This window comes from Myripristis murdjan, chromosome 15 (genome assembly GCF_902150065.1).
Source record: "Myripristis murdjan chromosome 15, fMyrMur1.1, whole genome shotgun sequence".
Classification (NCBI taxonomy): domain Eukaryota; kingdom Metazoa; phylum Chordata; class Actinopteri; order Holocentriformes; family Holocentridae; genus Myripristis; species Myripristis murdjan.
Genome location: NC_043994.1, coordinates 31,906,836 through 31,930,745, shown reverse-complemented (window position 1 = coordinate 31,930,745; position 23,910 = coordinate 31,906,836). Strand labels below are relative to the sequence as shown.

At 44.8% G+C, this 23,910-nt stretch overlaps 1 protein-coding gene across 1 annotated transcript in view; it reads left to right on the top strand.

The window, feature by feature from the left end:
- LOC115373056 (LIM domain-binding protein 3-like) overlaps nucleotides 1-22,556 on the top strand; it is a 41,256-nt gene extending 18,700 nt beyond the window's left edge. The window contains exons 2-8 of the mRNA XM_030071293.1: nucleotides 1,014-1,165; nucleotides 5,755-5,830; nucleotides 11,296-11,318; nucleotides 15,073-15,273; nucleotides 18,382-18,542; nucleotides 19,238-19,274; nucleotides 22,218-22,556. Of these exons, the coding sequence (XP_029927153.1) occupies nucleotides 1,014-1,165; nucleotides 5,755-5,830; nucleotides 11,296-11,318; nucleotides 15,073-15,273; nucleotides 18,382-18,542; nucleotides 19,238-19,274; nucleotides 22,218-22,320 (753 nt within the window). The 3' untranslated portion in view covers nucleotides 22,321-22,556. The remainder of the gene's footprint in view (nucleotides 1-1,013; nucleotides 1,166-5,754; nucleotides 5,831-11,295; nucleotides 11,319-15,072; nucleotides 15,274-18,381; nucleotides 18,543-19,237; nucleotides 19,275-22,217) is intronic.
- The last annotated feature ends 1,354 nt before the right edge of the window (nucleotides 22,557-23,910 follow it).

Sequence of the window (23,910 nt, the reverse complement as noted above, 5' to 3'; positions counted from 1 at the left end):
ATAATCCCACTTGTTTCCACAGTTAATCAGCTTGTTTACACAATTTTCTTGAATCAGGAGTCATTTTCGTGATCCTCATGGCTGATACTCGTGTTATGATTTAATGAAGAAGGAAAAGATGAAAAGAAGAGGAAAAGATTGCAGGAAAAGATGAAATTATATGCATTATTCTCTCCAATTTCATTGAGTTAAACTTTTATTGTGCGCGTTATAGCTCGTTTAGTTAGGTTTTTTTTTTTTGTTAGCAAGTGTTAGTTTTTATTTTATTTCACTTAATGAAAATGTCACCAGTCGTTCGAGTTTTCATTTACAGAAATGACACAGCCGGTCTAGACTTCCTCACTAACAGTTTTCAGCTGCTCTTTTTTAATTGCACTGCAAAAAAAATTCATCATTCAGTTTCATCTTTAGGGTTCAAATCTTGTTTGTCTTCAAAGAAGATAAAAAAAAAAATCCACCAGTGGGATGAGATAATCCCACTTGTTTCTGATACAGTTTCACATGTTTCAGGATTTTTCTCTGCAAATGAGAATAAACGTGTTGAAACGAGGCAGAAAGATGCAGATCAGCCACGAAGAGCGAGAAAACGACACTTGAATCAAGAAAATTCTGGAAACAAGTGGGATTATCTCATCCCACTGGCAGATTATTTTTAAAACTGTTTTGGCTTCAGCGGTAGCGTGTTTATTGGACGGCGTTTTGGTTCCTGTTGCTTTCTGTCTCTTCTTCTGTGGTGCTCAGACCAGTTCACAACACATGAAGAAACAGCTGAATCACCTCCTTTTACCCATAATGCCTCGTCTTTTGGATTGTTTCCTGCATTCTCTTGTTAGAGGTGGATGGAGTTTCCAGGTTCAGGTGTGACATTCTCACCTGGACAGACACACTGAGCTGAAGCAGGGAAATAAACCGACCTGAACCTGAGGACAGTGAACACAGCATACAAATGAAACGTAACCTGTGTGTATGTGTGTGTGTGTGTGTGTGTGTGTGTGTGTGTGTGTGTGTGACAGATCACGCCTGGCAGCAAGGCGGCGCAGGGGAACCTGATCCAGGGCGACATCATCGTGGCCATCGACGGCGTCAGCACGGACGGAATGACGCACCTGGAGGCCCAGAACAAGATCAAGATGGCCAACTTCAACCTGGCCCTCACCATGGCCAAGTGAGAGCACACACACACACACACACACATATACACAGACACACACACACGCACACACACACACACACACACACACAAACTCACATTATTGTGAAGCATGTAAATCTTCAACATGACACTGTCGCGTCTAAAATGATATTAGAATTTTTTTTCGACTAATATAAAATAAGTAATAAAATATATAATAAGTAAAGGACATTTTAAAAAACCCACCAAGAATAACTTAGAGGGCTCTCAGACCTTCCTACAATACAACAGTAAAAAAAAAAAAAAAAAGTTAAAGAAAATTAATAAAAAAAATATTTAAAACTATATATAATTTAAAGAAATCTAATTTGTTAAACTTAGACAGACTTACAAAAATACACAGACAGACACACACACACACACATACATATATATGTGTGTGTGTGTGTGTCTGTGTATATATATATATAAGGTACGAGGAGGGGGGAGGAGGAGGAGGAGATGACAAATGGTGATTTCTTTTTTCATTTGTGTCTATCTTCAATCTGACACCTGACCCAGTCATATACAGTATGGACACACACACACACACACACACACACACACACACACACACACACACACACACACTCAGTGGTGTGTTCTGGTCTCTTCATATAGCTCCTGTAGATAAATCAGGACTAAGATATTAAAGCTGCTGTTGAAGCCACAATTCACTCAGTCTCATTACTGAGAATCAGAACAGACAGCATGATCCCCACTCCTCACACACACACACACACACACACACACACACACACACACACACGACACCCCGACACACTCCGACACACACGCATGACACCCCTGGGCCCTCCTTACATATGAACAGGGTTTCATTCACATCAACAGAGCACAGCATTTATCCCCCTGTTGGACCCTGTGTGTGTGTGTGTGTGTGTGTGTGTGTGTGTGTGTGTGTGTGTGTGTGTGTGTGTCTGTATGTGTGTGTGTGTGTGTGTGTGTGTGTGTGTGTGTGTGTGTGTGTGTGTGTGTGTGTGTGTGTGGTTGTGTGTGTGTGATCCATCCTCACAAACAAACACACAGTTTGCATGCACACAGAGGTTCACAAAATTGCATATGAAGTTTCTCCCATGACAAAAAAAAAAAAAAAAAAAAAAAAAAGAGTCAGATGCAACTGAACCTTCATTTAATATGCGCGGCTCTATGAATATGCAAATGATCCTCACATACCTGCTCACCAAACACACACACCTCTGCTTGTTTTCTGCTCCACTGCACAGTGACAAGTGGTAACACAGGGCTCACTCAGCCGTTCATGTTCCAAACAGTGGACCTGTGTTTGTATTTCATGCGTCGCTCTCTACAACGTTAGAATCCTTATTATCTAACGTTAGATAAACTCTGACAGGTTACCTGGCTTCTACAGATGTAAACCCAGAGGCTCCGTCAGGGAGAAACACCTTGAATGTCTCTGGAGAAAGTGGACTTGGTCAGCCACTGTTGGCTACTTTTAGCAAATAATGAAGTTACAGATGCGCAAATAGATTGTGAAATACTGAGGTCTTTTCAAATGTCTCTCTCAGTTTCTAAAGGGCTCATTTGTCATTTTCCCACCCATCCATTATCAGGGCCGGCCCAAGCTTTTTTGGGGTCCTGAGCAGAATTTGATTTGGGGGCCCCACCACCGCCTCAGCACCGCCAACACTATTGACTTTGTCAATACTTGATCATTTGCACAACTACTGTAAATCTATAGATGCATAATGAATTTTATTAGTTACAGCTGAGGTGCTTAGTGTGTCAGTGTGTTTTAGGTGGTTGCTAAGGTGTACTTGATGGTTGTTAGGGTGTTTTAGGTGGTTTCTAAGGTGTGCTTGATGGTTGTTAGGGTGTTTTAGGTGGTTGCTAAGGTGTGCTTGATGGTTGTTAGGGTGTTTTAGTTGGTTGCTAAGGCTGTTAGGGTGTTTTAGTTGGTTGCTAAGGTTTGCTCGATGGTTGTTAGGGTGTTTTAGGTGGTTGCTAAGGTGTACTTGATGGTTGTTAGGGTGTTTTAGGTGGTTGCTAAGGTGTGCTTGATGGTTGTTAGGGTGTTTTAGGTGGTTGATAAGGTGTGCTTGATGGTTGTTAGGGTGTTTTAGTTGGTTGCTAAGGCTGTTAGGGTGTTTTAGTTGGTTGCTAAGGTTTGCTCGATGGTTGTTAGGGTGTTTTAGTTGGTTGCTAAGGTTGTTAGGGTGTTTTAGTTGGTTGCTAAGGTTTGCTCGATGGTTGTTAGGGTGTTTTAGTTGGTTGCTAAGGCTGTTAGGGTGTTTTAGTTGGTTGTTAAGGTTTGCTTGATGGTTGTTAAGGTGTTTTAGTTGGTTGCTAAGGTGTACTAGATGGTTGTTAGGGTGTTTTAGTTGGTTGCTAAGGTGTACTTGATGGTTGTTAGGGTGTTTTAGGTGGTTGCTAAGGCTGTTAGGGTGTTTTAGTTGGTTGCTAAGGTGTACTAGATGGTTGTTAGGGTGTTTTAGGTGGCTGCTGGTGATGTAACAGAGCTGTAAAGTTACATGGTCAGCATCAATCTGGATTTCTGGAAGTGCAAATGGGAATTAGCATTTTGGCCACCATAAAGCACAAAAAACACTCTGTGATAAACAGAGCATATAAAATACATCACTATGGTATTGGATTGAAACTCATCAAAAAAACACAATTTTAAGCAGAGTGGGTCTTTAATAAATATTTGTTTAGTATGTGTATCGCTCTCGATGGCAGCTGGTTCTCACATGTTAACAAACTGTTTTCAACCCGCCGCTGTCAAACTGCCAGCTCGCGCTTTACGGCGAGCTGTCGATACAATCCGTCTTCAGAGCTCAGAGCGCGGCTGGAGAACAAACTCTGATATTTATCCAACACGGTCCAGCCGCCTGCCAGAGACTTTCAAAGCTTTTTTCCCTCCAGGGATTTTCAATAAGACGTCCAGAGATATTGACAAGAGGCAGCAAGTCTCTGCAGCTGGGGAAAGTCTCACATGTATATCACTGCCACTGTGATCTGTGTGTGTATGTGTGTGTGTGTGTGTGTGTCAGAAAGCTGTACGAATTCAGTGTCATGCTGCGTCAAACAGCAGAGAGACAGGCTATGCATTTTCCATCTGTCATCTGCAGTCACATTTTTTCCATCGCCGTGTGTACAGCCAGAAACTGTATGCATGGTGTGAAGTCTGAACGGAGGTGCAAACATTCACACTGCACGTTCTTTTTTTACTTATTAATTCCACCCTCTGTGCAGAAAACAGTGTATGTATATTTTTGTTCACACGCAGCCTTTATGCATCTTGTGTTGCATCTGTCTCAACTAGTATGACGGCGTATTAGGGCCATTGTAGGGAGAAAAAAAAAATACAGAGCTGGGGGGAGGTGATAGAGGGGTAGTAATCAGAGAAAGAACTCACATTTTCTGAGATTAAATTTGGAAATTTACAAGAAAAAAACTTGAAGTGGTAAATTTACAAAGAAAAAAAACAGTGAAAACTGGTTTGTCCTCCTCCTGTGGGATCCAGTCTGAAGGAAATCCTGCTGGTCTGAGTCCAGAACCCCAACCTCCTCCTCAGCATCTGGACTCTGAAGAGACGTTGCTGTGACTTGGGCCGATTCAGAAGAAAACAATCTGCTGATTCTGGGCTCAGATCAGCAGGATCTCCTTGATCCTGAATCCCATGTCAGAGTAGAATCTGCTGAGGGGATCAGCTGCAGGCCTGAGACACGGCCAGCAGCAGCATTTTTATTTATTTATTTTTTTTTAGAAAAGTCTTTACAGTGTTTACTATTTCGACTTATCACGCCTCCAGCTGGCAGGCAGAGGAGGTGCAGGTCTGCCTCACATCTACAGGGGTGTGTGTGCGTGCGTGTGTGTGTGTGTGTGTGTGTGTGTGTGTGATATGTGGTTATTGGTTGGAATATTGGTTGGAGTGCCCTGTGTGTTTTTGTGCCCTCATCTATCATTCTGCACGCAGCTCCAGCTGGTTTGTACCCCTCCTCTGGCAGGCCCGGTTATTTTCAGGGGGGCAGATGTCTCAGAGCTTGAGAAGCAGCGAGATCAAACTTTTTTTTTTTTTTTTTTTCTTAAACTGGAGGCCAGAGGTGACGGTGTGTTTTATATTCAGCCGAGCCGTCAGAGGGGTGACTCTTTGCCCTTGTAGAAGACTGCAGCTGTCTGGGTATTGATTTGAGGAGAGCAGAAGTTTTGTGGCCTAGTTTTCGAGTTTTTTCTCGGCTCTCGCTCTGCACACAGTAAAGAACACGCTGCAGCGAACTCGTGGCTTCGTTTGTTAGTAATAAATAAAACAAAACACCTCAACAGAGCCGTGAGGAGGTGGGGAATACACACATGGAGGCAGGAAAATCCAGGCAGAGGGCAGGGACTCTGCAGACACACACACACACACACACACACACACACACACACACACACACACACACACACTGCTAATGGTTCACAAGTCATGATGGACAGGATTAGTTTTGAGTCTGTATGCTGTTTTTTTGCCTTTAAGGGCAGATGAGACGTTTAAGTGCCACCTCGTACACAAAAGTTTCCTGTCTTCACTGTTTCCCTCTGCCTCTGCTGTTCCCCTGCAGGTCGAAGCGTCCCGTTCCTCTCGGGACGGGACCGCAGAGGATCGACTCTCCCATGCCCATCATCCCGCACCAGCAGGTAAACTGCAGTCACACCTCACCCACAATGCATTTCTGCTGCAGCAAGCTGCTGTATGGCAGTTTAGTTGAATGGGAACCAAACTTATCATCGTTAACGGAAACTAACAAAACAACAAAAACTAGGTGTGAAAAAACCTTTTTGTTAATGAAATAAAAATAAAAGCAAAACCACCAAAAAAAACTAATTAAAAATAAAATCCAATTAAAAACAAAAGGTCAAAACTAAATAAAAACGAATGAAATATGCAGAATAACCTTGATGGGAGCATAATTTTTACGAATCTCACACATTTTAAATGTCAGCAGTAATATTGGACCATAAATATGACTGAGGTCAAACATTTAAAAACAGCAGTTTGACTGCCTGAAGGGTGAACTGTTCCCTCCAGCTATCTCTGCCTCACACACACACACACACACACACACACACACACACACACACACAGCTCCTCCTCTGTGCTCGTTGTTTAATTCCATTTAAATCATGAATCTAAATGCATCCTGACATGTTTGACATTTTTTCAGATCAATGATAGTCCTCTCTCTCTCTCTCTCTCTCTCTCTCTCTGTCTCTCTCTCTCTCTCTCTCTCTGTCTCTCTCTCTGTCTCTCTCTCTCTCTCTCTCTCTCTCTCTGTCTCTCTCTGTCTCTCTCTCTCTCTCTGTCTCTGTCTCTCTCTCTCTGTCTCTCTCTCTCTCTCTCTCTCTCTCTCTCAGCTGCAGATTTATTATTGTTTCATGTTTTCCTGTATTTAGGCTCCTGCTGTTCCCATAAAATGATCCATGTTGTGATTTGCTGCTCAGGGTTTGGATAAAGAGCGACATGCATTGAATTGCAAACTGTGCGCTCTATATAGCTATACCTCGAACTGAGAGAGACAAGCCTTGGTTTCAGGGGGATGATTGTTTTCTTTGAAATGTTGAAGCTCCGTGCAAAGCTGCAGGGTGGGGCCGGGGTTCAGTAATACCCTCCACCCCTCTCTTTGGGACCCTCCACACCTCCCTTGACCCCACTGGAACCTCGTCTTCTGAATTTCACACTATGTGGTGATGTTGTGTTCCAGTCAAACCGACGTGCTGCTGCCCCCTGGTGTCTGCAGGAGGAGTCGCGGCCTCATGACACCATAACACACACACACAGATCCCACAGCGTGTTTGTTGATGTTGATGTGTGAAAATCCAGTTTTGTGCATTTACATGTTTTAACTTCAGGATTTCCAATTCAGGCTGAAAAAAAATCTGGAAGACATTTGGAGCTTAAGAAATCATTTCAAAACCCTTTTGGATAAAAGTGAAAAATGCACAGATGTCGAGCTAAAATGATCAGCGGCTTAGTTTCTGACGAGCTGACATTTGGGACGCGCAGACGGTGTGAGGAGGATCTTAACACTAGAAACTGGTTTGGGGTTAGAGTTACGCTTAGAAATATAGTATTATTTATATTATATATTTATCAACATTTCTGAATTACCAGGTGATAAAAAAATCTTTTGTTAGATATATTCTCCAAATGGATATGGAGGATTCCAGAATAAAAGACTCCAGCAGACGACACATTCCTCTTCAGATGCTCGGTAGCTGATTTATTCATCGTTTATTCGCCTGAAGCTGCAGCCGCCACATCAGACACAAACGGACTCCATGTTGGATCAGCGACACGCGTCTTCATCACGTCTTCATCACAGCGCTGGCGTTCACCCGTCCAGCAGAACGTCGCTGCCTCGCTCCACCGGCTCAGCCGCAGCTCTGACTGATTTCCTGTCATAACTGCTTATTTTGGTCCATCTGAGCTGCCGTAGGCGCCACGTGCTCGCCCTCGCCGCAGCTTCCAGAGCAGCTGAACATTTCAGCCAAATGTTGATTTGGTTTTGAAACAGATAAGAAAATAATGATGGTGTGGAAGACTGAAACACATTTATGTTTATCTGAATAATTAAGATAATTCATAGGAGGTATTAGGTTTATATTTAGAGTGTACTTTCAAATATTTAGATTACTTAAGTCAGTTGATTATGATAGTCTAAAAATAAATCAATAACACTGAAAGTCTGGAAAAGTTATAGAAAAACAAAGATGTGTATTGTTAAAGATGTTGTTTTATGTATTCATACTGAGATACTGACTGATTCTAAAAATATTAAACTGCTTCTGAAAGGCTAAAACCTATTGATTAGATATTGACAGTTTTACCCAACATTCTCCACCACCCACCTCCTCCCCGCCCCGCCCCGCCCCCTCCATCTGAAGGATCAGTTGGTCCAGGTCAATGGCCGCCTGTCGGCCTGCAATGCCTCCTCCCCACCACCGGAGGCAGCGTCGGGCTCGCTGGCGTCCAGCCCGGCCCAGAAGAGGCAGTATAACTCACCCATCGGTTTGTACTCAGAGGAGACTCTGAGGGAGACCGCCCTGCTGCTGACGGGCCGGCCTGCTGGGTACGTACGGGCCGGGCGAGCGGGGCCACCAGCGCCGACGCCAAAACAACGTCCCGTGTCGGCGCCACAAACATCAAAGTGCAGATTTATCTCTCTAAACGTTTCTCTGAGGCAGAAATAATGTCACTGGATGAGGAAAACTTGAGCGGGTCAGGTTTTCTGGACAATGCCACGTTCACGGCTCGTCAGAGTAAAAACCACAAAAACGTTCAGTCACAAACAGTCTGCCTCCTAGTGGTGATTACAAGGAGGACAAGTGAGGTTATCTATGAAATATGGAAGCCCATTTCCACCAATAACAGAAAAAAAAAGAATACAAAAGTCAAAATCATGTCAAATAATCTTAATGAAGTAATGATAATATTGACTTTAAATTCATGAGTAAAAAGTGTTTTGGGTGCTGACGTTCCAACAAACACAACAAGATGTCTGCCTCCTCTTTTGCTTCTTTACACACGACATGACATCATGATGATGATGATGATGATGATGAAGTTATCTTGGTTGGCTAGTTAGCTAACCTCTCCAGTTCATATTAGCCATACTAGCCTAGAGCTAGCAAAGTAGGCTAGTTAGCTAGCCAACTGACATTCCAATATGAATGAATGAAACAAAAATGATCCTGTTTCCATTTACATATTCTTTGGCTCCACCCATTGAAGTTTAACTGCACCAATGAGATTATTTCTGCCTCCTCCAGTCTGCCATCATCTCAGTTTCTTGTTTAACACTCAAAGAAAAAAAATATCTAAATCCCCAGATCTGTGACTAAACTTGGTCGAATCTATCAGTGACCTTTGACCCCAGACAGGAGGAGGGAGGGCCTGTCAGAGCATTCAGTTTGTCCAGCCGGAGGTCAGATGGAGCCGCGGAGTCAGAGGCTCAGAGGCTCTGAGGCTCTGAGGCAGGAAAAACTCTCAGCAATGCACCTTTAAAGCAAATCACCAAAAACAAAATTAGGTTGTTTTCATTGTGAAGATAACTGGAGCGAGGAGGGGATCAGGCGTTTCACAGGGCACACACACATACACACACAACTGTCATTCAAGCATCACACACACACACACACACACTGACATAACCCTACCAAAATACACACCTCTGGTTTCGCAGGCGGCCCAAAGCTCCCGTAACAGTCATAAACTGCAGGCCGCCACATTCGCTCCGAATGTGGCGGCCTGCAGTTTATGACTGTTACCATAACTATTCATAATCATAGCTGTGTGTGCAAGAGAGGCCACACACACACACACACACACACACACACACACACACACACACCGCACGGCTCAGTGGTGTTTCCCTCAGTCAGGGTTCATAGTGTGATTCGGTTACTGTGTCACTGTAGAGCCCCAACACCTGTTCACTCTGGCTGCTTTAAAAGGCCAGGGAACCTTCTGGACACACACACACACATGCACATATGCATGCACACACACACACACACACACACACACACACACACAGACCTCATCTCTTTGCCTGGCTGACCTCGTCTTACCTCTAACACCGTAATACTGTTACTGTTTTTGCGCAAAATCAAATTAAACAGAAATCTGAAGTGAAATTTATTTCACACACAGCAGCTTCACAGCCCACGTTACCATGGCAACATGACGTTCACCTGAAAAATATTCTTTACCACAGGAGAGAATCTTTGTTCTGCTCTCAGTTGTAAACACTTTCCCTGCCTTCCAATACCCATACTACCATACTATTTAGTATGCAACAAAAAAAGATTTAGTATGTCCCAATACATAGTGTGTCAGATGCAGTATGCCAAGAGTACCAGGATGTTCTACTACATCTGGTCAGATTTCGCAGTCTGCATGTCAGCATGCTGCTCTGGCCATTCTGACCCACAATCCTTTGTGCAGCGGATGTTACGTCACACTGACTGAGCTGCGTGTACAAGCCACGCCCACATACAGACGACAACAAAACACACACACACGGCCCTCACCTGGCTCAGGTACAGCAGCAGCAACAGGAAGACAGAAGATCAGAAATCAGACAGAGGACAGCGCAGTATGAAACAGCACCGCCATTTTGACAACAACATTCAAATGTGGCGCTACGGACGGCGGCGGAAGTGAGCGAGAGGGGCGGAGCTCAGGGAGGACGGATGTACTGTGTCCCAATAGTATGCATACTGCATACTACACTGCATACTTTGTAAGGGCAGCTGCAGTACATACTAAGAGTAAAAAGTAGAAGTATGCGATTTGGAGCGCAGCCTTGGTGTCTGGTAGCTCCTTCCTGCTGCACAGGAAGTGATGCACTTTGGAATAAACAGAAGAAGAAACAACGAGACCCGGTACCCATTTTTGTTCATGTAATTATCTGAAGAAACTATCAGGTCGTTTCTTCCTGGTGCAAGGTTACACTGTGGAAGCTTCCTGCAGACGCTACCTGCCGGATCTACTTTCCGGTGCAAAATAACAAGAAATGAGACATTTAATTTCCTCAAAAAATGGGAACCGGAACTTACTGTTGTTTATATTGTCATAATCTTCTTTGTTGGTGTTGGTTTATGAGCTGAAGGAGTTATTTTGGGAGCTGTTTTGCTGTGGAAGTGAATGGAGAGATCCAAATCTGCTAATCCAGGGTTGTGGATTAGCAGCCCAGAGGAGCACGAAGCAGCTAGTGGACTCATACCAACACATACACACACACACACACACACACACACACAGATAACACAACACTACACCACAGGACGGGTCTGCTGTAAAGCCTTTATCTGCTAAATGCAATGGAAATAATTTTTCTCAATATTAATAATTTTATAAATAATTTTTCAATAATTTTCGTCTGGTTTTGGTGTCATCTTCCTTTAATCAGGTGGTAACCATTTGTTTCTGCAGACAGATCTGACACAGGTGGAGTTTCGTCTGGTTTCTCCTCCCTGATGTCGCTCTGTGTGATGGTTAATGTTTTTTTTTCTTCTCTGTTCTCTCTCTCTGTCTGTGTCTTCTCTCTTCTCTCCCACGCCTCCCCTCCTTCCCCCTCCTCCGGCCTCGGTGGACGCAGGTTATTACCAACATGGCTGCCAAGTTAGTATCCCGCCCGGCTGAGCGCGCTTCTTTAGTCGTGTGTTTGTCCTGTAGTTCAGTCTTTTGGCTGCATGAGTCGATGTGGAGGGAGCTTGGTGGCGGCGTGTGTGTGCTGGTGTTTCCTGTCCGGGATGATTCCTGTCCAAACGCCTTTTCTCAAACCTGCTACGTGTCGCATTTCAACCACCACTTTATTACACACAACAACACACACACAGCAACAGAGAGCTGCAAACTCCACCTGTGCAGCTGTTTGATCTGTCGCCACGACAGCAGCACACAAAACCAAAATGGAAAAAGTGAACGGTAAAAACCATTAGGAGGGACGCCTGATGTGCAAAACCTTCATATTGCAGCTCTGTGTGTGTTTGTTTGTGCAAGCCCATGAATGCTGTGAAAGGTGTGTATTATAGAGCTGTGATAAAAACACTTTTTGTACGTCACGGTGGCTTTCCTCCCGAACATTTTTAAAAAAAAATAGTTTTCATGTTTAATACGACTAAATTTGTCCTCTTTGCACAAGCAGCCAACAAGTGACCGGAAGCAGCAAATGAGACAAAACTCGCGTCTTTTAGCCGTCAAAGTTCTACTTCTTATCAATTATACTGGTGCCTTTAGCGTTTGTTTTACCCTACAGGGAGCACCAGATGGGTGGAGTTAAGGGAGTGTGTAGCCAGCATCTGGCAGGTTGGTTTTCTCAGACAGAAATGCAGAATTCACTCTCAAACGCCCTTCTGTGATCGTCTAACCTTTCCGCTGCTCTTTGTGTGCTCTTATGCGTAAAACCCCACCCATCTGGCACTCCAAGCAGGCTAAAACAAACACTAGTGATTATCTGTAAATGCCAGGTCTGGTGACAAGCTGTCGCCCGAGTTTGTTTGGTTGTGTTTTTGCGTAGCTGCACTAAACTCCACACACACGCCGACTCCTCAGGGAGCGGATTATCGTTCCTCCTCCTCTGGTGTGTCTTTGCCGGGGAGCGAGTGTACATCGTTCTGGTTCGCCGTGTGTGTGTGTGTGTGTGTGTGTGTGTGTGTGTGTGTGTTTCCGACTGGAAAGCTGCGTCGCTGCTAATCGCCCTGAGCCGAGGCTGACTGCCTCCTCTCTCAGCCAAAGAGAAAAGTGGGTTTTCCAGCTAATTAAGTAGCTGAGAGCTAATTAGCTGTCAAAATCCTCTCAGGAATTTTGTGATTTCTCTGTCCTTTGTTCTTTGTTATGTGTCATTTAGCCCCCGCATGCCTTCTCAGACAGGAACTCACTTCTCATTAAAAAAAAAAAAAAAAAAAACTTAATCCATAATGCCTTACACACTTTCATTAGCTCATACATTGAATCCATTAAGCTGCATTAGGAACGAAGCCTGGCACTCGGTAAACACAAAGGCAAAGTAAGCGCCGTGCCCACTGAGGAACACAGTGAGATACAATCATCCGCCTCTCTTGGCATTTTCTGTTTTCCAACGTAAATGTCACCGTTTGACACATTTCCCAAATCTGCCCGTGGAGTCGAGCTGCGGTGACATTTGTTGGACGTCGGAGGCGGCGGGCCTGACGGAGACAGATACCATCAGCCTGTTCAGGTCGCACCGCGCTGTGCAGCCGCTGCTCGGTGTCAAGATAATGAAGATAAAATAACATGAAGATAAAAAGTGACAAACATGTGAGGAGACTCGGAGACACTGAGATGGACTTAATTAGTGACGAGCTGCAGGACAGACAAACTTTGGCCGAGACCTTTCATGGTTTTGGTTCCATCGTCTCGGCTGCAGATGAGTTTTATTCACCATCAGACGACTTAGTGCCAGGAAGTTTAACCCTTTAAATCCCAGGGCCCCGTGGCTTTTATTTAGAAAAGTTTGGTTTCAACTTAATTTAATTTGTTTTATTTTATTTTATTTTTTTTTTTTTTTGGATAATTTTCTGGTCATTTTCTGGCTTTGTAGCTTTTTTTTTTTTTTTTTTTTTTTTCTTAAGACCAATTTCTCAAAAATTTCCCGGTCACGTAAAAAGAAGTGACTTTGCATAAGGGTACTCTTTTTTTCAATTTTTTTTTTTCAAATTTTTTGTATTTTTTGTATTTTTTTAATTTTTTAAATTTTTTTTTTCTACTTTTAATTAATATTCCAGGTTTTTTTTGCTGGTTTGCTAATCCCCATTTTCTCCTGTTTTTGTAATAAGTCAGAAGAATTTGCTCAGATTTCAAAGGGTTAAACAATCGCGGTGAAGTCTGTGAAAGTGAGCTGAGCTGCGACATGCAGGACAAAACAAACTCAAAGAGAGAAATGCCTCCTAATTTGCCACAAATAGCCGACACTGATTCGCTGTAACGAAGCTCAGATTAGCGGTTCTGCGTCCTGACCCATCGGAGAACGTGAAACGAGGCTCTGAGCATCTGGGGGCTTAATTTGGAAGTGAGTTACATAACCTGTTTTTAGCCCGGCACGTCTGCCGCGTAAATCTGCAGAAACCTGAGTCCTGTGCGGATACGTGAGCCCCAGGGTGACAGCAGCAGGCTCCAGGATGTGGGGGCCCACAGGGGGTCCCACCTCCAGACATGTTTGTAAGATTATTTTGGGGGCATTTCAGCTTTATTAGATGGTCACAGTGCAGAGAGACAGGACAGACAGGACAGAGAGACAGGTCGACGTGCAGCAAAGTGTCCGGATTGAAAACCAGGCCTCTGTGGCTCAGGTGGCATTAAGTGAGTTAGTGAGCGACTGCGGCGACACCTCGAGAAAAAAAAGGTTTCATTTAATCCCAGGCTACATGCAGAGACTGATATTGTTGAAAATTCAACCTTCTGTCCACATGAAAACAGCCTGCTCAGTGAAAAGGAAGCAGTCTGATAAATGTCATGTTGTTCTGCAGTTATTTTCAACAACTAGTGCTCATTTGAGCCTTTTAGGAGTATAAACCACTCAGCCGCGTTTTGATCAGTCCACTTCCTTTTCCCCCTCAGTTTTGGACGTTGTTAAGATGCTTTGGATTGGATTGGCTCTTGCATTTGTAGCAACCAAAATGAAAATATTTTTCCATGCGGACGTGGCCTCAGTATTGTTTCATGTACGAGAGTGTAAAGGCATGGCTGTTTGTTTTTAAAAGGTTCTGATCTCCTCGTTGACAGAACAGACGGGTGAGCGACATCTAAATTAAATCAGTTAACATCAGAAATCCTCTAAGGTGCTGATTCCTGGGATAAAATCTAATGAAAGGGATATTTTTAGCCCAAAGCCTATCTGATCCAGGGTCTTAGCAGTGGGGTCACAGTGATTATATCAGCTGACATTATTAAAAATCTCAGATATCGTCTAGTCGGTGTTGTGTAGCACCAACAGAGCTGATGAACATGTCGTCACCGCTCATCTCACTGTCACTGGAAGACAGGAGGTTAACGGATACACTTATATAAACAGTCAACACTGAGTGCAGTACAGTTGCTCAGCCATCGGGGGCAGCGCGGAGCACTTGCTAAACAGCTAGATGAGATATTTGTGGCTTCAGCACAAACATGAGCATCGATATCGGCCTGATGTGAAAAGCTCACGTTGGTCTGGCTTTTCTTTGAGGTGAAAAAGTTTGAGAAGCATGACCGCCTTTTCTTTACTAACACAAACCTTCACGTCACGGCGCCGCCACCTCACACTGTCACTGTCTCCGCCCCCTCCCCCTCGTGTCACGTCCCTCCCTTCCACGCTCCTCCTCGTCCTCTCTCCCTCCCTTCACGTTTGCACATCCCGCCTTCACGCCACCAGCAGCACCGAGTACATCCCCACCTTCAACCCCGGCGTGCTGAAGGACTCCGCCCTCTCTACCCATAAGCCCATCGAGGTGAAGGGCCCCGGGGGCAAGGCCACAATCATCCACGCCCAGTACAACACGCCCATTAGCATGTATTCCCAGGACGCCATCATGGACGCCATCGCAGGACAGGCACAGGCCAAGGGGCATGACGCCGGGTAAGAGCACCGCCACTCCTCCCCTCCTCTTCCTCCTCCTTTCCTTTACTCACTCGCTTCCTCTTCCTTGTCTTTAGAGGACCATACCAGTGATGCTGCATGTTTTTAGTGTAATATTTACAAAATGAATATGTTTTGATGACTTTTTGAAACTGTGGGCAGAGTGAAAAAACGCTCCCTCCTCCTCCTCCGCCAGGGAAAATAGTCCCCAGGGAAACATTTTGCTTTCCACAGCCAATTATCAGCTGTGTGGTTTCTGAATCTTGAGGCCTTTGTTTGCCGCAGAAGCAGAACATTATAAGGCGGCTGGTTCAACCACAAACTCAGTTTTTGACTTTGTGTTGTTAAATCTTTCGTTCCCTGCAGGTTTTGATAAATGGTTTGTTGAGTTGTAGTAACATTCAAAATCACTGGGATGGTCCTTTACCTCCTCCCCTCTTCTTCTTCCTCTTTGATTTTCTCAGTCCCTGTCCATTTATTGCTCTACACCCTACACTTACCTCCTCCTCTTCCTCCTCCTCTTCCTCCTCCATACTTTCAATGCCCATTTCCTGTAAGCGCAGCCTGCATGGTATTAGTTTCCAGCTGAGCTCTGCCCTGCTGTAGGCTCTACTGTAGATTTGGCTCTGCTGTGATAACACAGCTAGCTCTGCACTGGAGAGATTGACCAACTCCTCTGAATATTAAGGCCGACACAGATCTGATATCATACTGTTATGTTACACTGTACATACCCCTATGTTTCAAATGTGCCTTTCCCCATGTCGAGTCGGGGCTTGGTGGATATTGTAGTGGGTTTGATGGCACAGTAAGAAGCTAAGAGGAAACCTGTGATTTAATCTGGGTAGAGGAGTGGAGCAGCGCTGCAGGCTGGGCTCACTCCCGACTCGTCAGATCCAGCCTCTTGGGCAGGAGTAGAGTCACACTTTGTGCACATTCTCACTCCCAGGTCAGTAAATACCGCAGCTCGGTCACGCCTCTTTCATGTCTGATATCGGCGCAAAAAAGCAGCCTTCATCGCCAGGATGAGAAGCATTGGGCCTTCTCGTTTTTGTCGCATGCCAGTGTCGTGTTGTACGGTTTAGGCAACAAAATCATTTGGAAAAGTCTCACTGGAATCAAAGTCCTATTGCTTACACGCCCACCATCCACCCTGACCACCACCCTTTGTGGACTTTCTCGCTCTTTATACCACGTCAACATCCCTCTTGTCTCATACTGACACTAAAGAGCACCTTTGGTTTCTAATGGGCGCCTTTTGCCGTCGGTATCAGTTGCCGACTGCCGTGGCCAAGCTGTGGTATGTGACGCCCCCGGAGTGAGAATGGCTGCCCCCTTCCATCACGTAAAAACATAGCATGGGAATTTCAAAACATACTATTACAATAGATTAAATTAAATGCGGCTAACATGAGGTATAATTTGTGAGGAGGCAGAGGACACCCCTGCCTCCCCTCACAAAAAAAAAACAAGATACCTTTTAATGGCCCAACAGAAATTCAACTCATACAAAATAGAACACAGGAATAAAAAAACAGCGAACACACAAAGGGCAGCATATAACTAATTTTTTGTCTCACTTCTTGTGCGAACAATGAATCCCCTCATTGTACCCCCTGTTTGCCCTGCCCCCTCGTTTTGTCAATTCCAATGTCCGAATTTCCAAACAGAGATGAGGCACCCGCCGGCGACTCCCCCCTTGCGTAAGTACCTTCACAACGACCTTTAACCTTTAACCACCAGCAAGGCATCGAGCCTTAGCGCTGCCGTCGTTTCTTGGTTGTTTCCTCACACGTCCTCCTCTACTTTCACTGTAAATGGAGACTCTGGGTTTTGCGTTCCTGTCTTTTGTCCTTTCCAAAACCAAGATTGGTTGGTCTCTTTGGGTTGCCAGATATTCCCAGTAACCCTGTACGCAGTGATGGTGTTGATCTTTTGAGGCAAACCTGCTTGTGTTGGATTCTGTTGTGTTATGGGAATCATGTAACAAAAACTGTGTTCCTTTTTTTTTTCCATCCCTCCCCGGTGGCAGCCTGTACTAACAATCAATTTTTCATCCTGATGGAAAATTGCGTTGCAAGATGCATTGTACTGTATGCATGAGAAACTCTTGTTCTCCTCCGTGTGAGGAAAAATGATATTGCTCCACACATCCACACACTCATTCATCATGTCAGCTATGCGTGAGTCCCCTGTGTACTCCATGATGAAACCCTGTTCAAGTTTAAAACGTAGGCTTGTGCAGAAATCACCCAGCCGTGCTGAGGATGAGCTTCGCTAAAAGACCAATTACACGTTTCCCTTGGTGTTTGCAGTCGGTCATCTTCACACCTCTCACATTCCCACCTGCCATCTTCTGATTCACTGACCTCAGAACAGCATCAGATACTGAATATGAGACAGAGGAGCCTGGATGTTTTCCTCTGTGGTTTTATCTTGCATCTGGAGCGTAAACAAATTTTCTGGTGTGATGGACAGCTGAATGTTCTGAGCCCTCTCCTCCTCCTGTTAGAGATGCATCCGTTCAATTGGTACCAAACAACAATCTGATGAATTCTTACACCTAAAATGTTGTACTTGTCAAGTCACAAATATGGGCACACATGCTGAAGGTGGGTGTAGTTCATTTGTATTAAAATTCTAATCTAGCTGGCAGGTCATTTGTATTAGTATTGTAGATTGTAGTGGCTTGTAAGCTTTGTAGTGTTTTATTGTGCAAGTTTCTGTTCACATGTAGGATTTGAAGGTTTGCAGCCTCTCCAAGTTCACTATTTTCTTTCACCTTATGCAAGATCAAATACCAGTTCAGTATGATGTGTTCTCACCTCTTGCATGATCTCATCTAATGTTTGGTCTTAGAAAACCTTTTCCTCAATATCAGAGGGTCATTTCTCAAAGTAAATGAGGCTGGCAGGCTAAAGCTTGACAGCCCAACAGCAAGGCCTCCAAAGCATTAAAGTCTCATCCAAAAAGTCACCACATTAGAGCCACAACAGTCCATTCAGCCCCACATTTTCAGTCCCCGGCGCTGACTCAGGCTCTGGCTCCTGTGTCTTGGTGCTGACTTGGGTTTGGGGGGGATTGGTCGTCCTCTCTCTGTGGTTGCAGTACTCTCCCCGTTAAAGATCGTCTTGTAGACAGTGCCTCCCCAGTCTATCAGGCCGTCGTGTTGCAGAAGGACTTGGTTCAGTCCGACTGGGCACACCGGGGAACCAGCATGCAGTCCAGGTCCTTCCGGGCCCTGGCCCACATCACTGGAACCGAGTTCTGTAAGTTTCCTGTCCTGCTGCACTTGTTTCATGATGAATTTGCCATCGCTCAACTGCTTCTAAACTAGGTGTTGATTAAACAGGCCCAGCGAGACCACTGAATTGTTATTGTTTCTTAATAAATGTCATGCAACGTCACACCCCATACACCAGCAGTCAGGGACACACATGCAGAAACAAAATATTAATTTGGACCTGCAGAAAGCCTCAGCTTCCCAGAGGATGCATTTGTTTTTTTTTGTTTTTTGGCTCAGTTCAGTGATTGAATACCAGGTTTTACAGCATTGTTGCTCACAGATCACAGTGTTTTCAGACCAGACCGGGGCCAAATCATACCTGCAAAAATCTTTAATATCACATGCCAGTTAAAACATGCCAGCACATTTAATAGATTGATAGATTTAATAGATTGATTTTATTCAATTATTAATTGATATTACTTGTCCCATGTATACCTGGGACCCTTGTTTCTTGTGTTTTTCTCGACCGCAAAAAAGAAATGCTCAGCTGCCTCTTAAACATTTCACAAGTCTAAAAACATTTACACTTTACCTTTACACATTCCCGTGCCTTGATTGGTAAATCTCACCCATTTGGATGCTAAACATTTTTCTGTAAGTGTTATTTGCCTTGAATATACGTGGGACCTTCACTAACATGTCCTCCGCTGTGTGTTTCTTGTGTCTCTGCTACAGTACAAGACCCAGACGAGGAGGCGCTGATGAGGTCCAGGTAGGCAGCTAGCAGCAGCGGTCAGCTAGCCAACCGGTGGCCCCCAGCAAACTGTCTGACCCTGAGCTAAACCTGTGAGCTAAACCTGTGACCAGAGCAGACCCGCCCACGCCCAAAGCATCCTAACACTCAGATCATCTTTGTGGCTCATGGCAGAACATCTGGCACACGGTGGAGGGTTTTATCCAGAGTGTCTTGGGTGGTGATCACCTGATGCTGCTTTGAGCCCACCTGCACCTGTTGGTTTCAGGTAGTTTCAGTGGTTTGGTCACGTTAAAGGAAGAATGAGCAGGATTTTCCTAAAATAAACAAACAAACGTATATTCTCATACAAAATTAATCCTCTCCATCAAGACTTGTGAGCCACTAGCAGTCTGTGTGTGTGTGTGTGTGTGTGTGTGTGTGTGTGTGTCCTGAGAGGAACGGGATGCTTTGACCTGCAGGGGAACAACGGAGGCAGAGGTGAAGACAGGACACTTTTGTGTACGAGGTGGCATTTAAACGTCTCGTCTGTCCTTAAAAGCAGAAAAAACGGCCCTCTGCCTGGATTTTCTCGTTTTGCTGACCTCGGGACCCTTCTGGGCGTCGGCCTTTGGGCGGCGGATGTGTAGTTCCCGGCCAATCACAGTGCAGCACGGCACCAGATCGAAAGCACATTATCCAATAAGAAGCTACGACAATCACAGACACAGGAAAAAAGGAAATCTAGTGAGGCAAGACGTCAGGCAGGCAAAGCTCGTTCCAAAATGAGAGTGAAGCTTTCACCTGCTGACACTGAGGGAGAGGAGGAGGACGAAGAGCGACGCCATGCTGGCCTGGGTTCTATTGGACAGGGAGGGGCAAACAGGCTAATTTTTTCCCAGGATGGTGACAGAATGTTTTACATTTTGGGTGGTCATTTCATTCCACAGCCATCCTAGGACACAAGAACTAGCTGCCGGTGATTAGCTTAGCCAGCTTTGAATGTTGTGTTTACAAACCACAACAACAGATCCTGCTCACTCTGCCTTTAATAGTGTTTTTCCGCTATAGTGCCGTGCCGCGCCGTGCCGTGAAATTCATGGTTCCACATTCATTCCCTCTCCAGCAGCCCGCTTGGTTCAGGAACCAACCGTGAAAGATTTGAGCCCGGTTTGACATCTGGTGCTGGCCCGGTTAGAACGGGGCTGCGGAGGCGGGCCTAAATATGATCTCCTTCGTGATTGGTCCGTTAGAATGTCAGTTAACCAGCTGCTACAAACTGACAAGTGACAAGTGTCAACCATTAAACATTCAGCCAGTCGGCTGTTATTTACAAACGTTAGTTTCTGGAGAGATTATGGAAGAAACTGATTTGCTTGCTGAGTTTTTTGTTGGGTTTTTCTGTTGTGTAGTTTACATTTTTCTTACAAATGGAAATGGAAATGTGACCACTAAGCGCAGATAGCAGAGCATCTGTGAAGATGATGATGATGGCATCAAGCGGGCCGGCTGCAGCACCGGTCAGCGTCAGGCGGGCCGACCGGTGCCGTGGCCGGCCTGCTTGACGTCGACCGGTGGCTTTTTTATTCAAACAAGATTTTGTCCATTAAAAAAAAGTAGTAAAAAGCTAATGTAGGCTAACAACTGACAGCTCCTCTTGTTACTATAACAACTCCATGGCAACGAGCGCGCCTCTCTAATTCTTTGACGCCGACCCGCTGGTACCATAAGCAATGGAAACACTCCAAGGCTTCACGGCACTGCTCTTTATAGTGGAAATGAGCTTTAAGTTCCTTAAAATGATGAACCTGGTACAAGCCAATCAAAATGCTCCACCATCATGTACGACCAGCCGTCAGATGCCATGTACAACATCATGTAGCGTGCAGCGGGTGCACCAACTCTTGGCATTGGCAGCTCTGGTGGAAATTGAGCCAAAGACCCTCACAGTGTTTGTTCTGTCCAATGAGAACAAAGATGATCTTAACGGTGGCAGAGCGTTCACACCGCCAGCGACCCCACGCCGCTCTGCCGTCCGATGGCCGACTCGTACCTGCAGCACCAAAGGTGGTGTAGTGTTAAGAACTGGCTGCTGGTGGGTGTTGTTACCACAGATACAGCCGGAATTTCCATGGCAACAAAAAAGGGAACAAGGTGACGATGATGAAAAAATTCCTTGGACACAGAAACTGATTGGACGATGGCAGCTGGGCGCTCGTGGTGTGAACGCACAGGAAGATGTCTTTGGGTCACCAGGCCTAGTTCACCGCTAGAGCCCGGTGGGGGTTAGGGGTCAAAAGGTCACACAGGAAACTCCCAGCAGCCCCCCCGGCACTCAGCTATGCAGACCCATCAGCCCCCTCCTGTCCAGTCCCTTATAACCTCCTGCCGTTAGCTCAGCACTTTCATCAAACCCACTAACTGTACCACAGGTGTGTACGTTTTTTGGCACGGGTGACCCCAGTGGGAATCAAACCCCCAACCCTGGTCTTAGTGCCTTGGTCTACCTATCAGTCACATTCCCCTAGCAGCTATTTTGGAGAGTCAGGGTGGGAATCCAGCTGGAGGAACGAGTCCAGCAGCTCTTTAGTGTCGTTCCTCCAACATGAATCATAAACTTTCATAAATTCATCCTTATAACTGATGTGATTTTTACATTAATTCCTTGTTTTCTAGACATGATTATTATTCCTTCTTGTAGATAATATTGATAATGACTCTCTAATTGCAAACATATTGCAACCCTCAGCTCTGAGTGCTGAACACGTTAACACACACAGAGCTCCTCCTCACTAGAGAATGATGAATGAAGCCGGCGCTGTGAGGAGTTTGTGCCGAACACGAGGCTGTCGGCAGGGGAGCGGAGGCCCCGTCCCTAACCCATAATCCCTCTCCTGTTTGTCTGTTTGTCCCTTCATCCCTCCATCCCTCCCTCTCTTTCTCTCTCTCTCCTCTCTCTCTCTCTCTCTCTTCACGCCACAGGGAAAGGTTTGAGTCTGAAGCCAAAGGCCCTCGTTTTGCCAAATTGAAAAACTGGCACAACGGCTTGTCCGCACAAATCCTTAACGTCACGGCTAGCTGTTAGACAGACAGACAGACTGTCAGACAGACAGGTGGTGTCAGCCCGAGAGGTGAAAGGTCAAGCGGGGGTGTGTTTGTGTGTGTGTGATGGAGGTGAACAGGCTAAAGAGAAGATACTGGAAAGTGGATTTGTTAGAAATAAGAGGACGTTGATGCTGTAGAGTGTGTATCATCATGTACAAGCCTGATATCCCTGCAGCTAGCACAGAGGACCTGCCCAGCAAGCATCTGACAGCCTGTGTGGCAGCATGGCACACGAAAAAAAAAAAAAAAAAGAAAAAACAGCTTCAGATACTTGTTTTGAACTGAAATCAGGATCATAGCAGAGATAAATTAGAGTTTAGTTCAGTACGCAGTTGTGCGCTCAGTTTGTTATTAGCACAGTATTTTCAGCAAAATCTGAATGAAGATAATTAAGGCTTGAGAAACTGCTTTTCATTTCTAAGGGGAAACAAAACAAAAGTGCAAACCAGAGAAATGGGGTGATTACACAAAAAAATTTCGCCCTTTCCCCCTAAATAAGCCTGAAAGCAAAGCAAAGAACTAGTTACAGCGAGTAGATTCAAACTCAGCATTTAACTGGACTTTTTCACCGAGATGCTCACCAAGCTAAACTGCACTTCAGTTTCAGTTTAATTCACAAATCAGTTAAAATACAAGGACAATCATATGAGACATAATGGAGATACGAGAAGCAGGACGTCCTGATAAGACATCTGAGGCCTGAGAACAGGCAGCAATTAAAATAGATGCTCAAAAAAGTTAAAAAGTGCATGTATTAAATAGTAAGATTCATAACCAATAAAACACCTAAGACTAACCCTAGAATGTAAAAAATACTACAGACATTTATTCCATCAGTGTAAACACTGATTGAATAGGTAAGACATAATAAATACAGACACATGGCATGTCAAAAGAACATTCAAATGGATTTCATAGTAAATAGTTTAGAAACTCATTTCTTAACCTGCAGTTGAAATCAAGAACATTTTCTCAACTTCACGATGCGCTTCATCAAATTTGTGTCGCTCTCGTTCCGCGGCTGATATTTTGGGCCGATGCCGCAGGCCGTCGCAGTCGCCTCATCTGTCATCTTAATGCTTCTTTTATGAGTTTTCAGCTTCAGCAGCATAATGGACTGTCTAAATGTTTGCTGGGAGGTTTTCTAACAACATAGGAAGCTAACGCGCTGTAACGTCACAGACTGCCGCAGACTGAGTTTGACTTTGTGATCAGAGCAAAAATAAAATGAACACCACTTGGAAGAGAATAAACCAGACAAAAAGATTCATGCTGTTTCTTGTAATTGTTTTTATTTGGAGTGTAATAATGCTGCCACTGAAGAAAAACTCTCATTTCTTAGTGGGTGCAGAGGATAGAATCTGTTTCACTGCCAGGCTTTTTCATTTTCAAGGAGAAAAAACAAAATGACGTCAGGCTTCACAAAAAACACAGACACAGGCATCAAATACTGCACACACATACATATATAGATATAGATATACAGGGGCGCCGCCACGGATTTTGGGTCCCATGAAAAGAAATCTTATTGGGCCCTTGTATAGCCGACCAATAGGCCGGTGAAAATTTT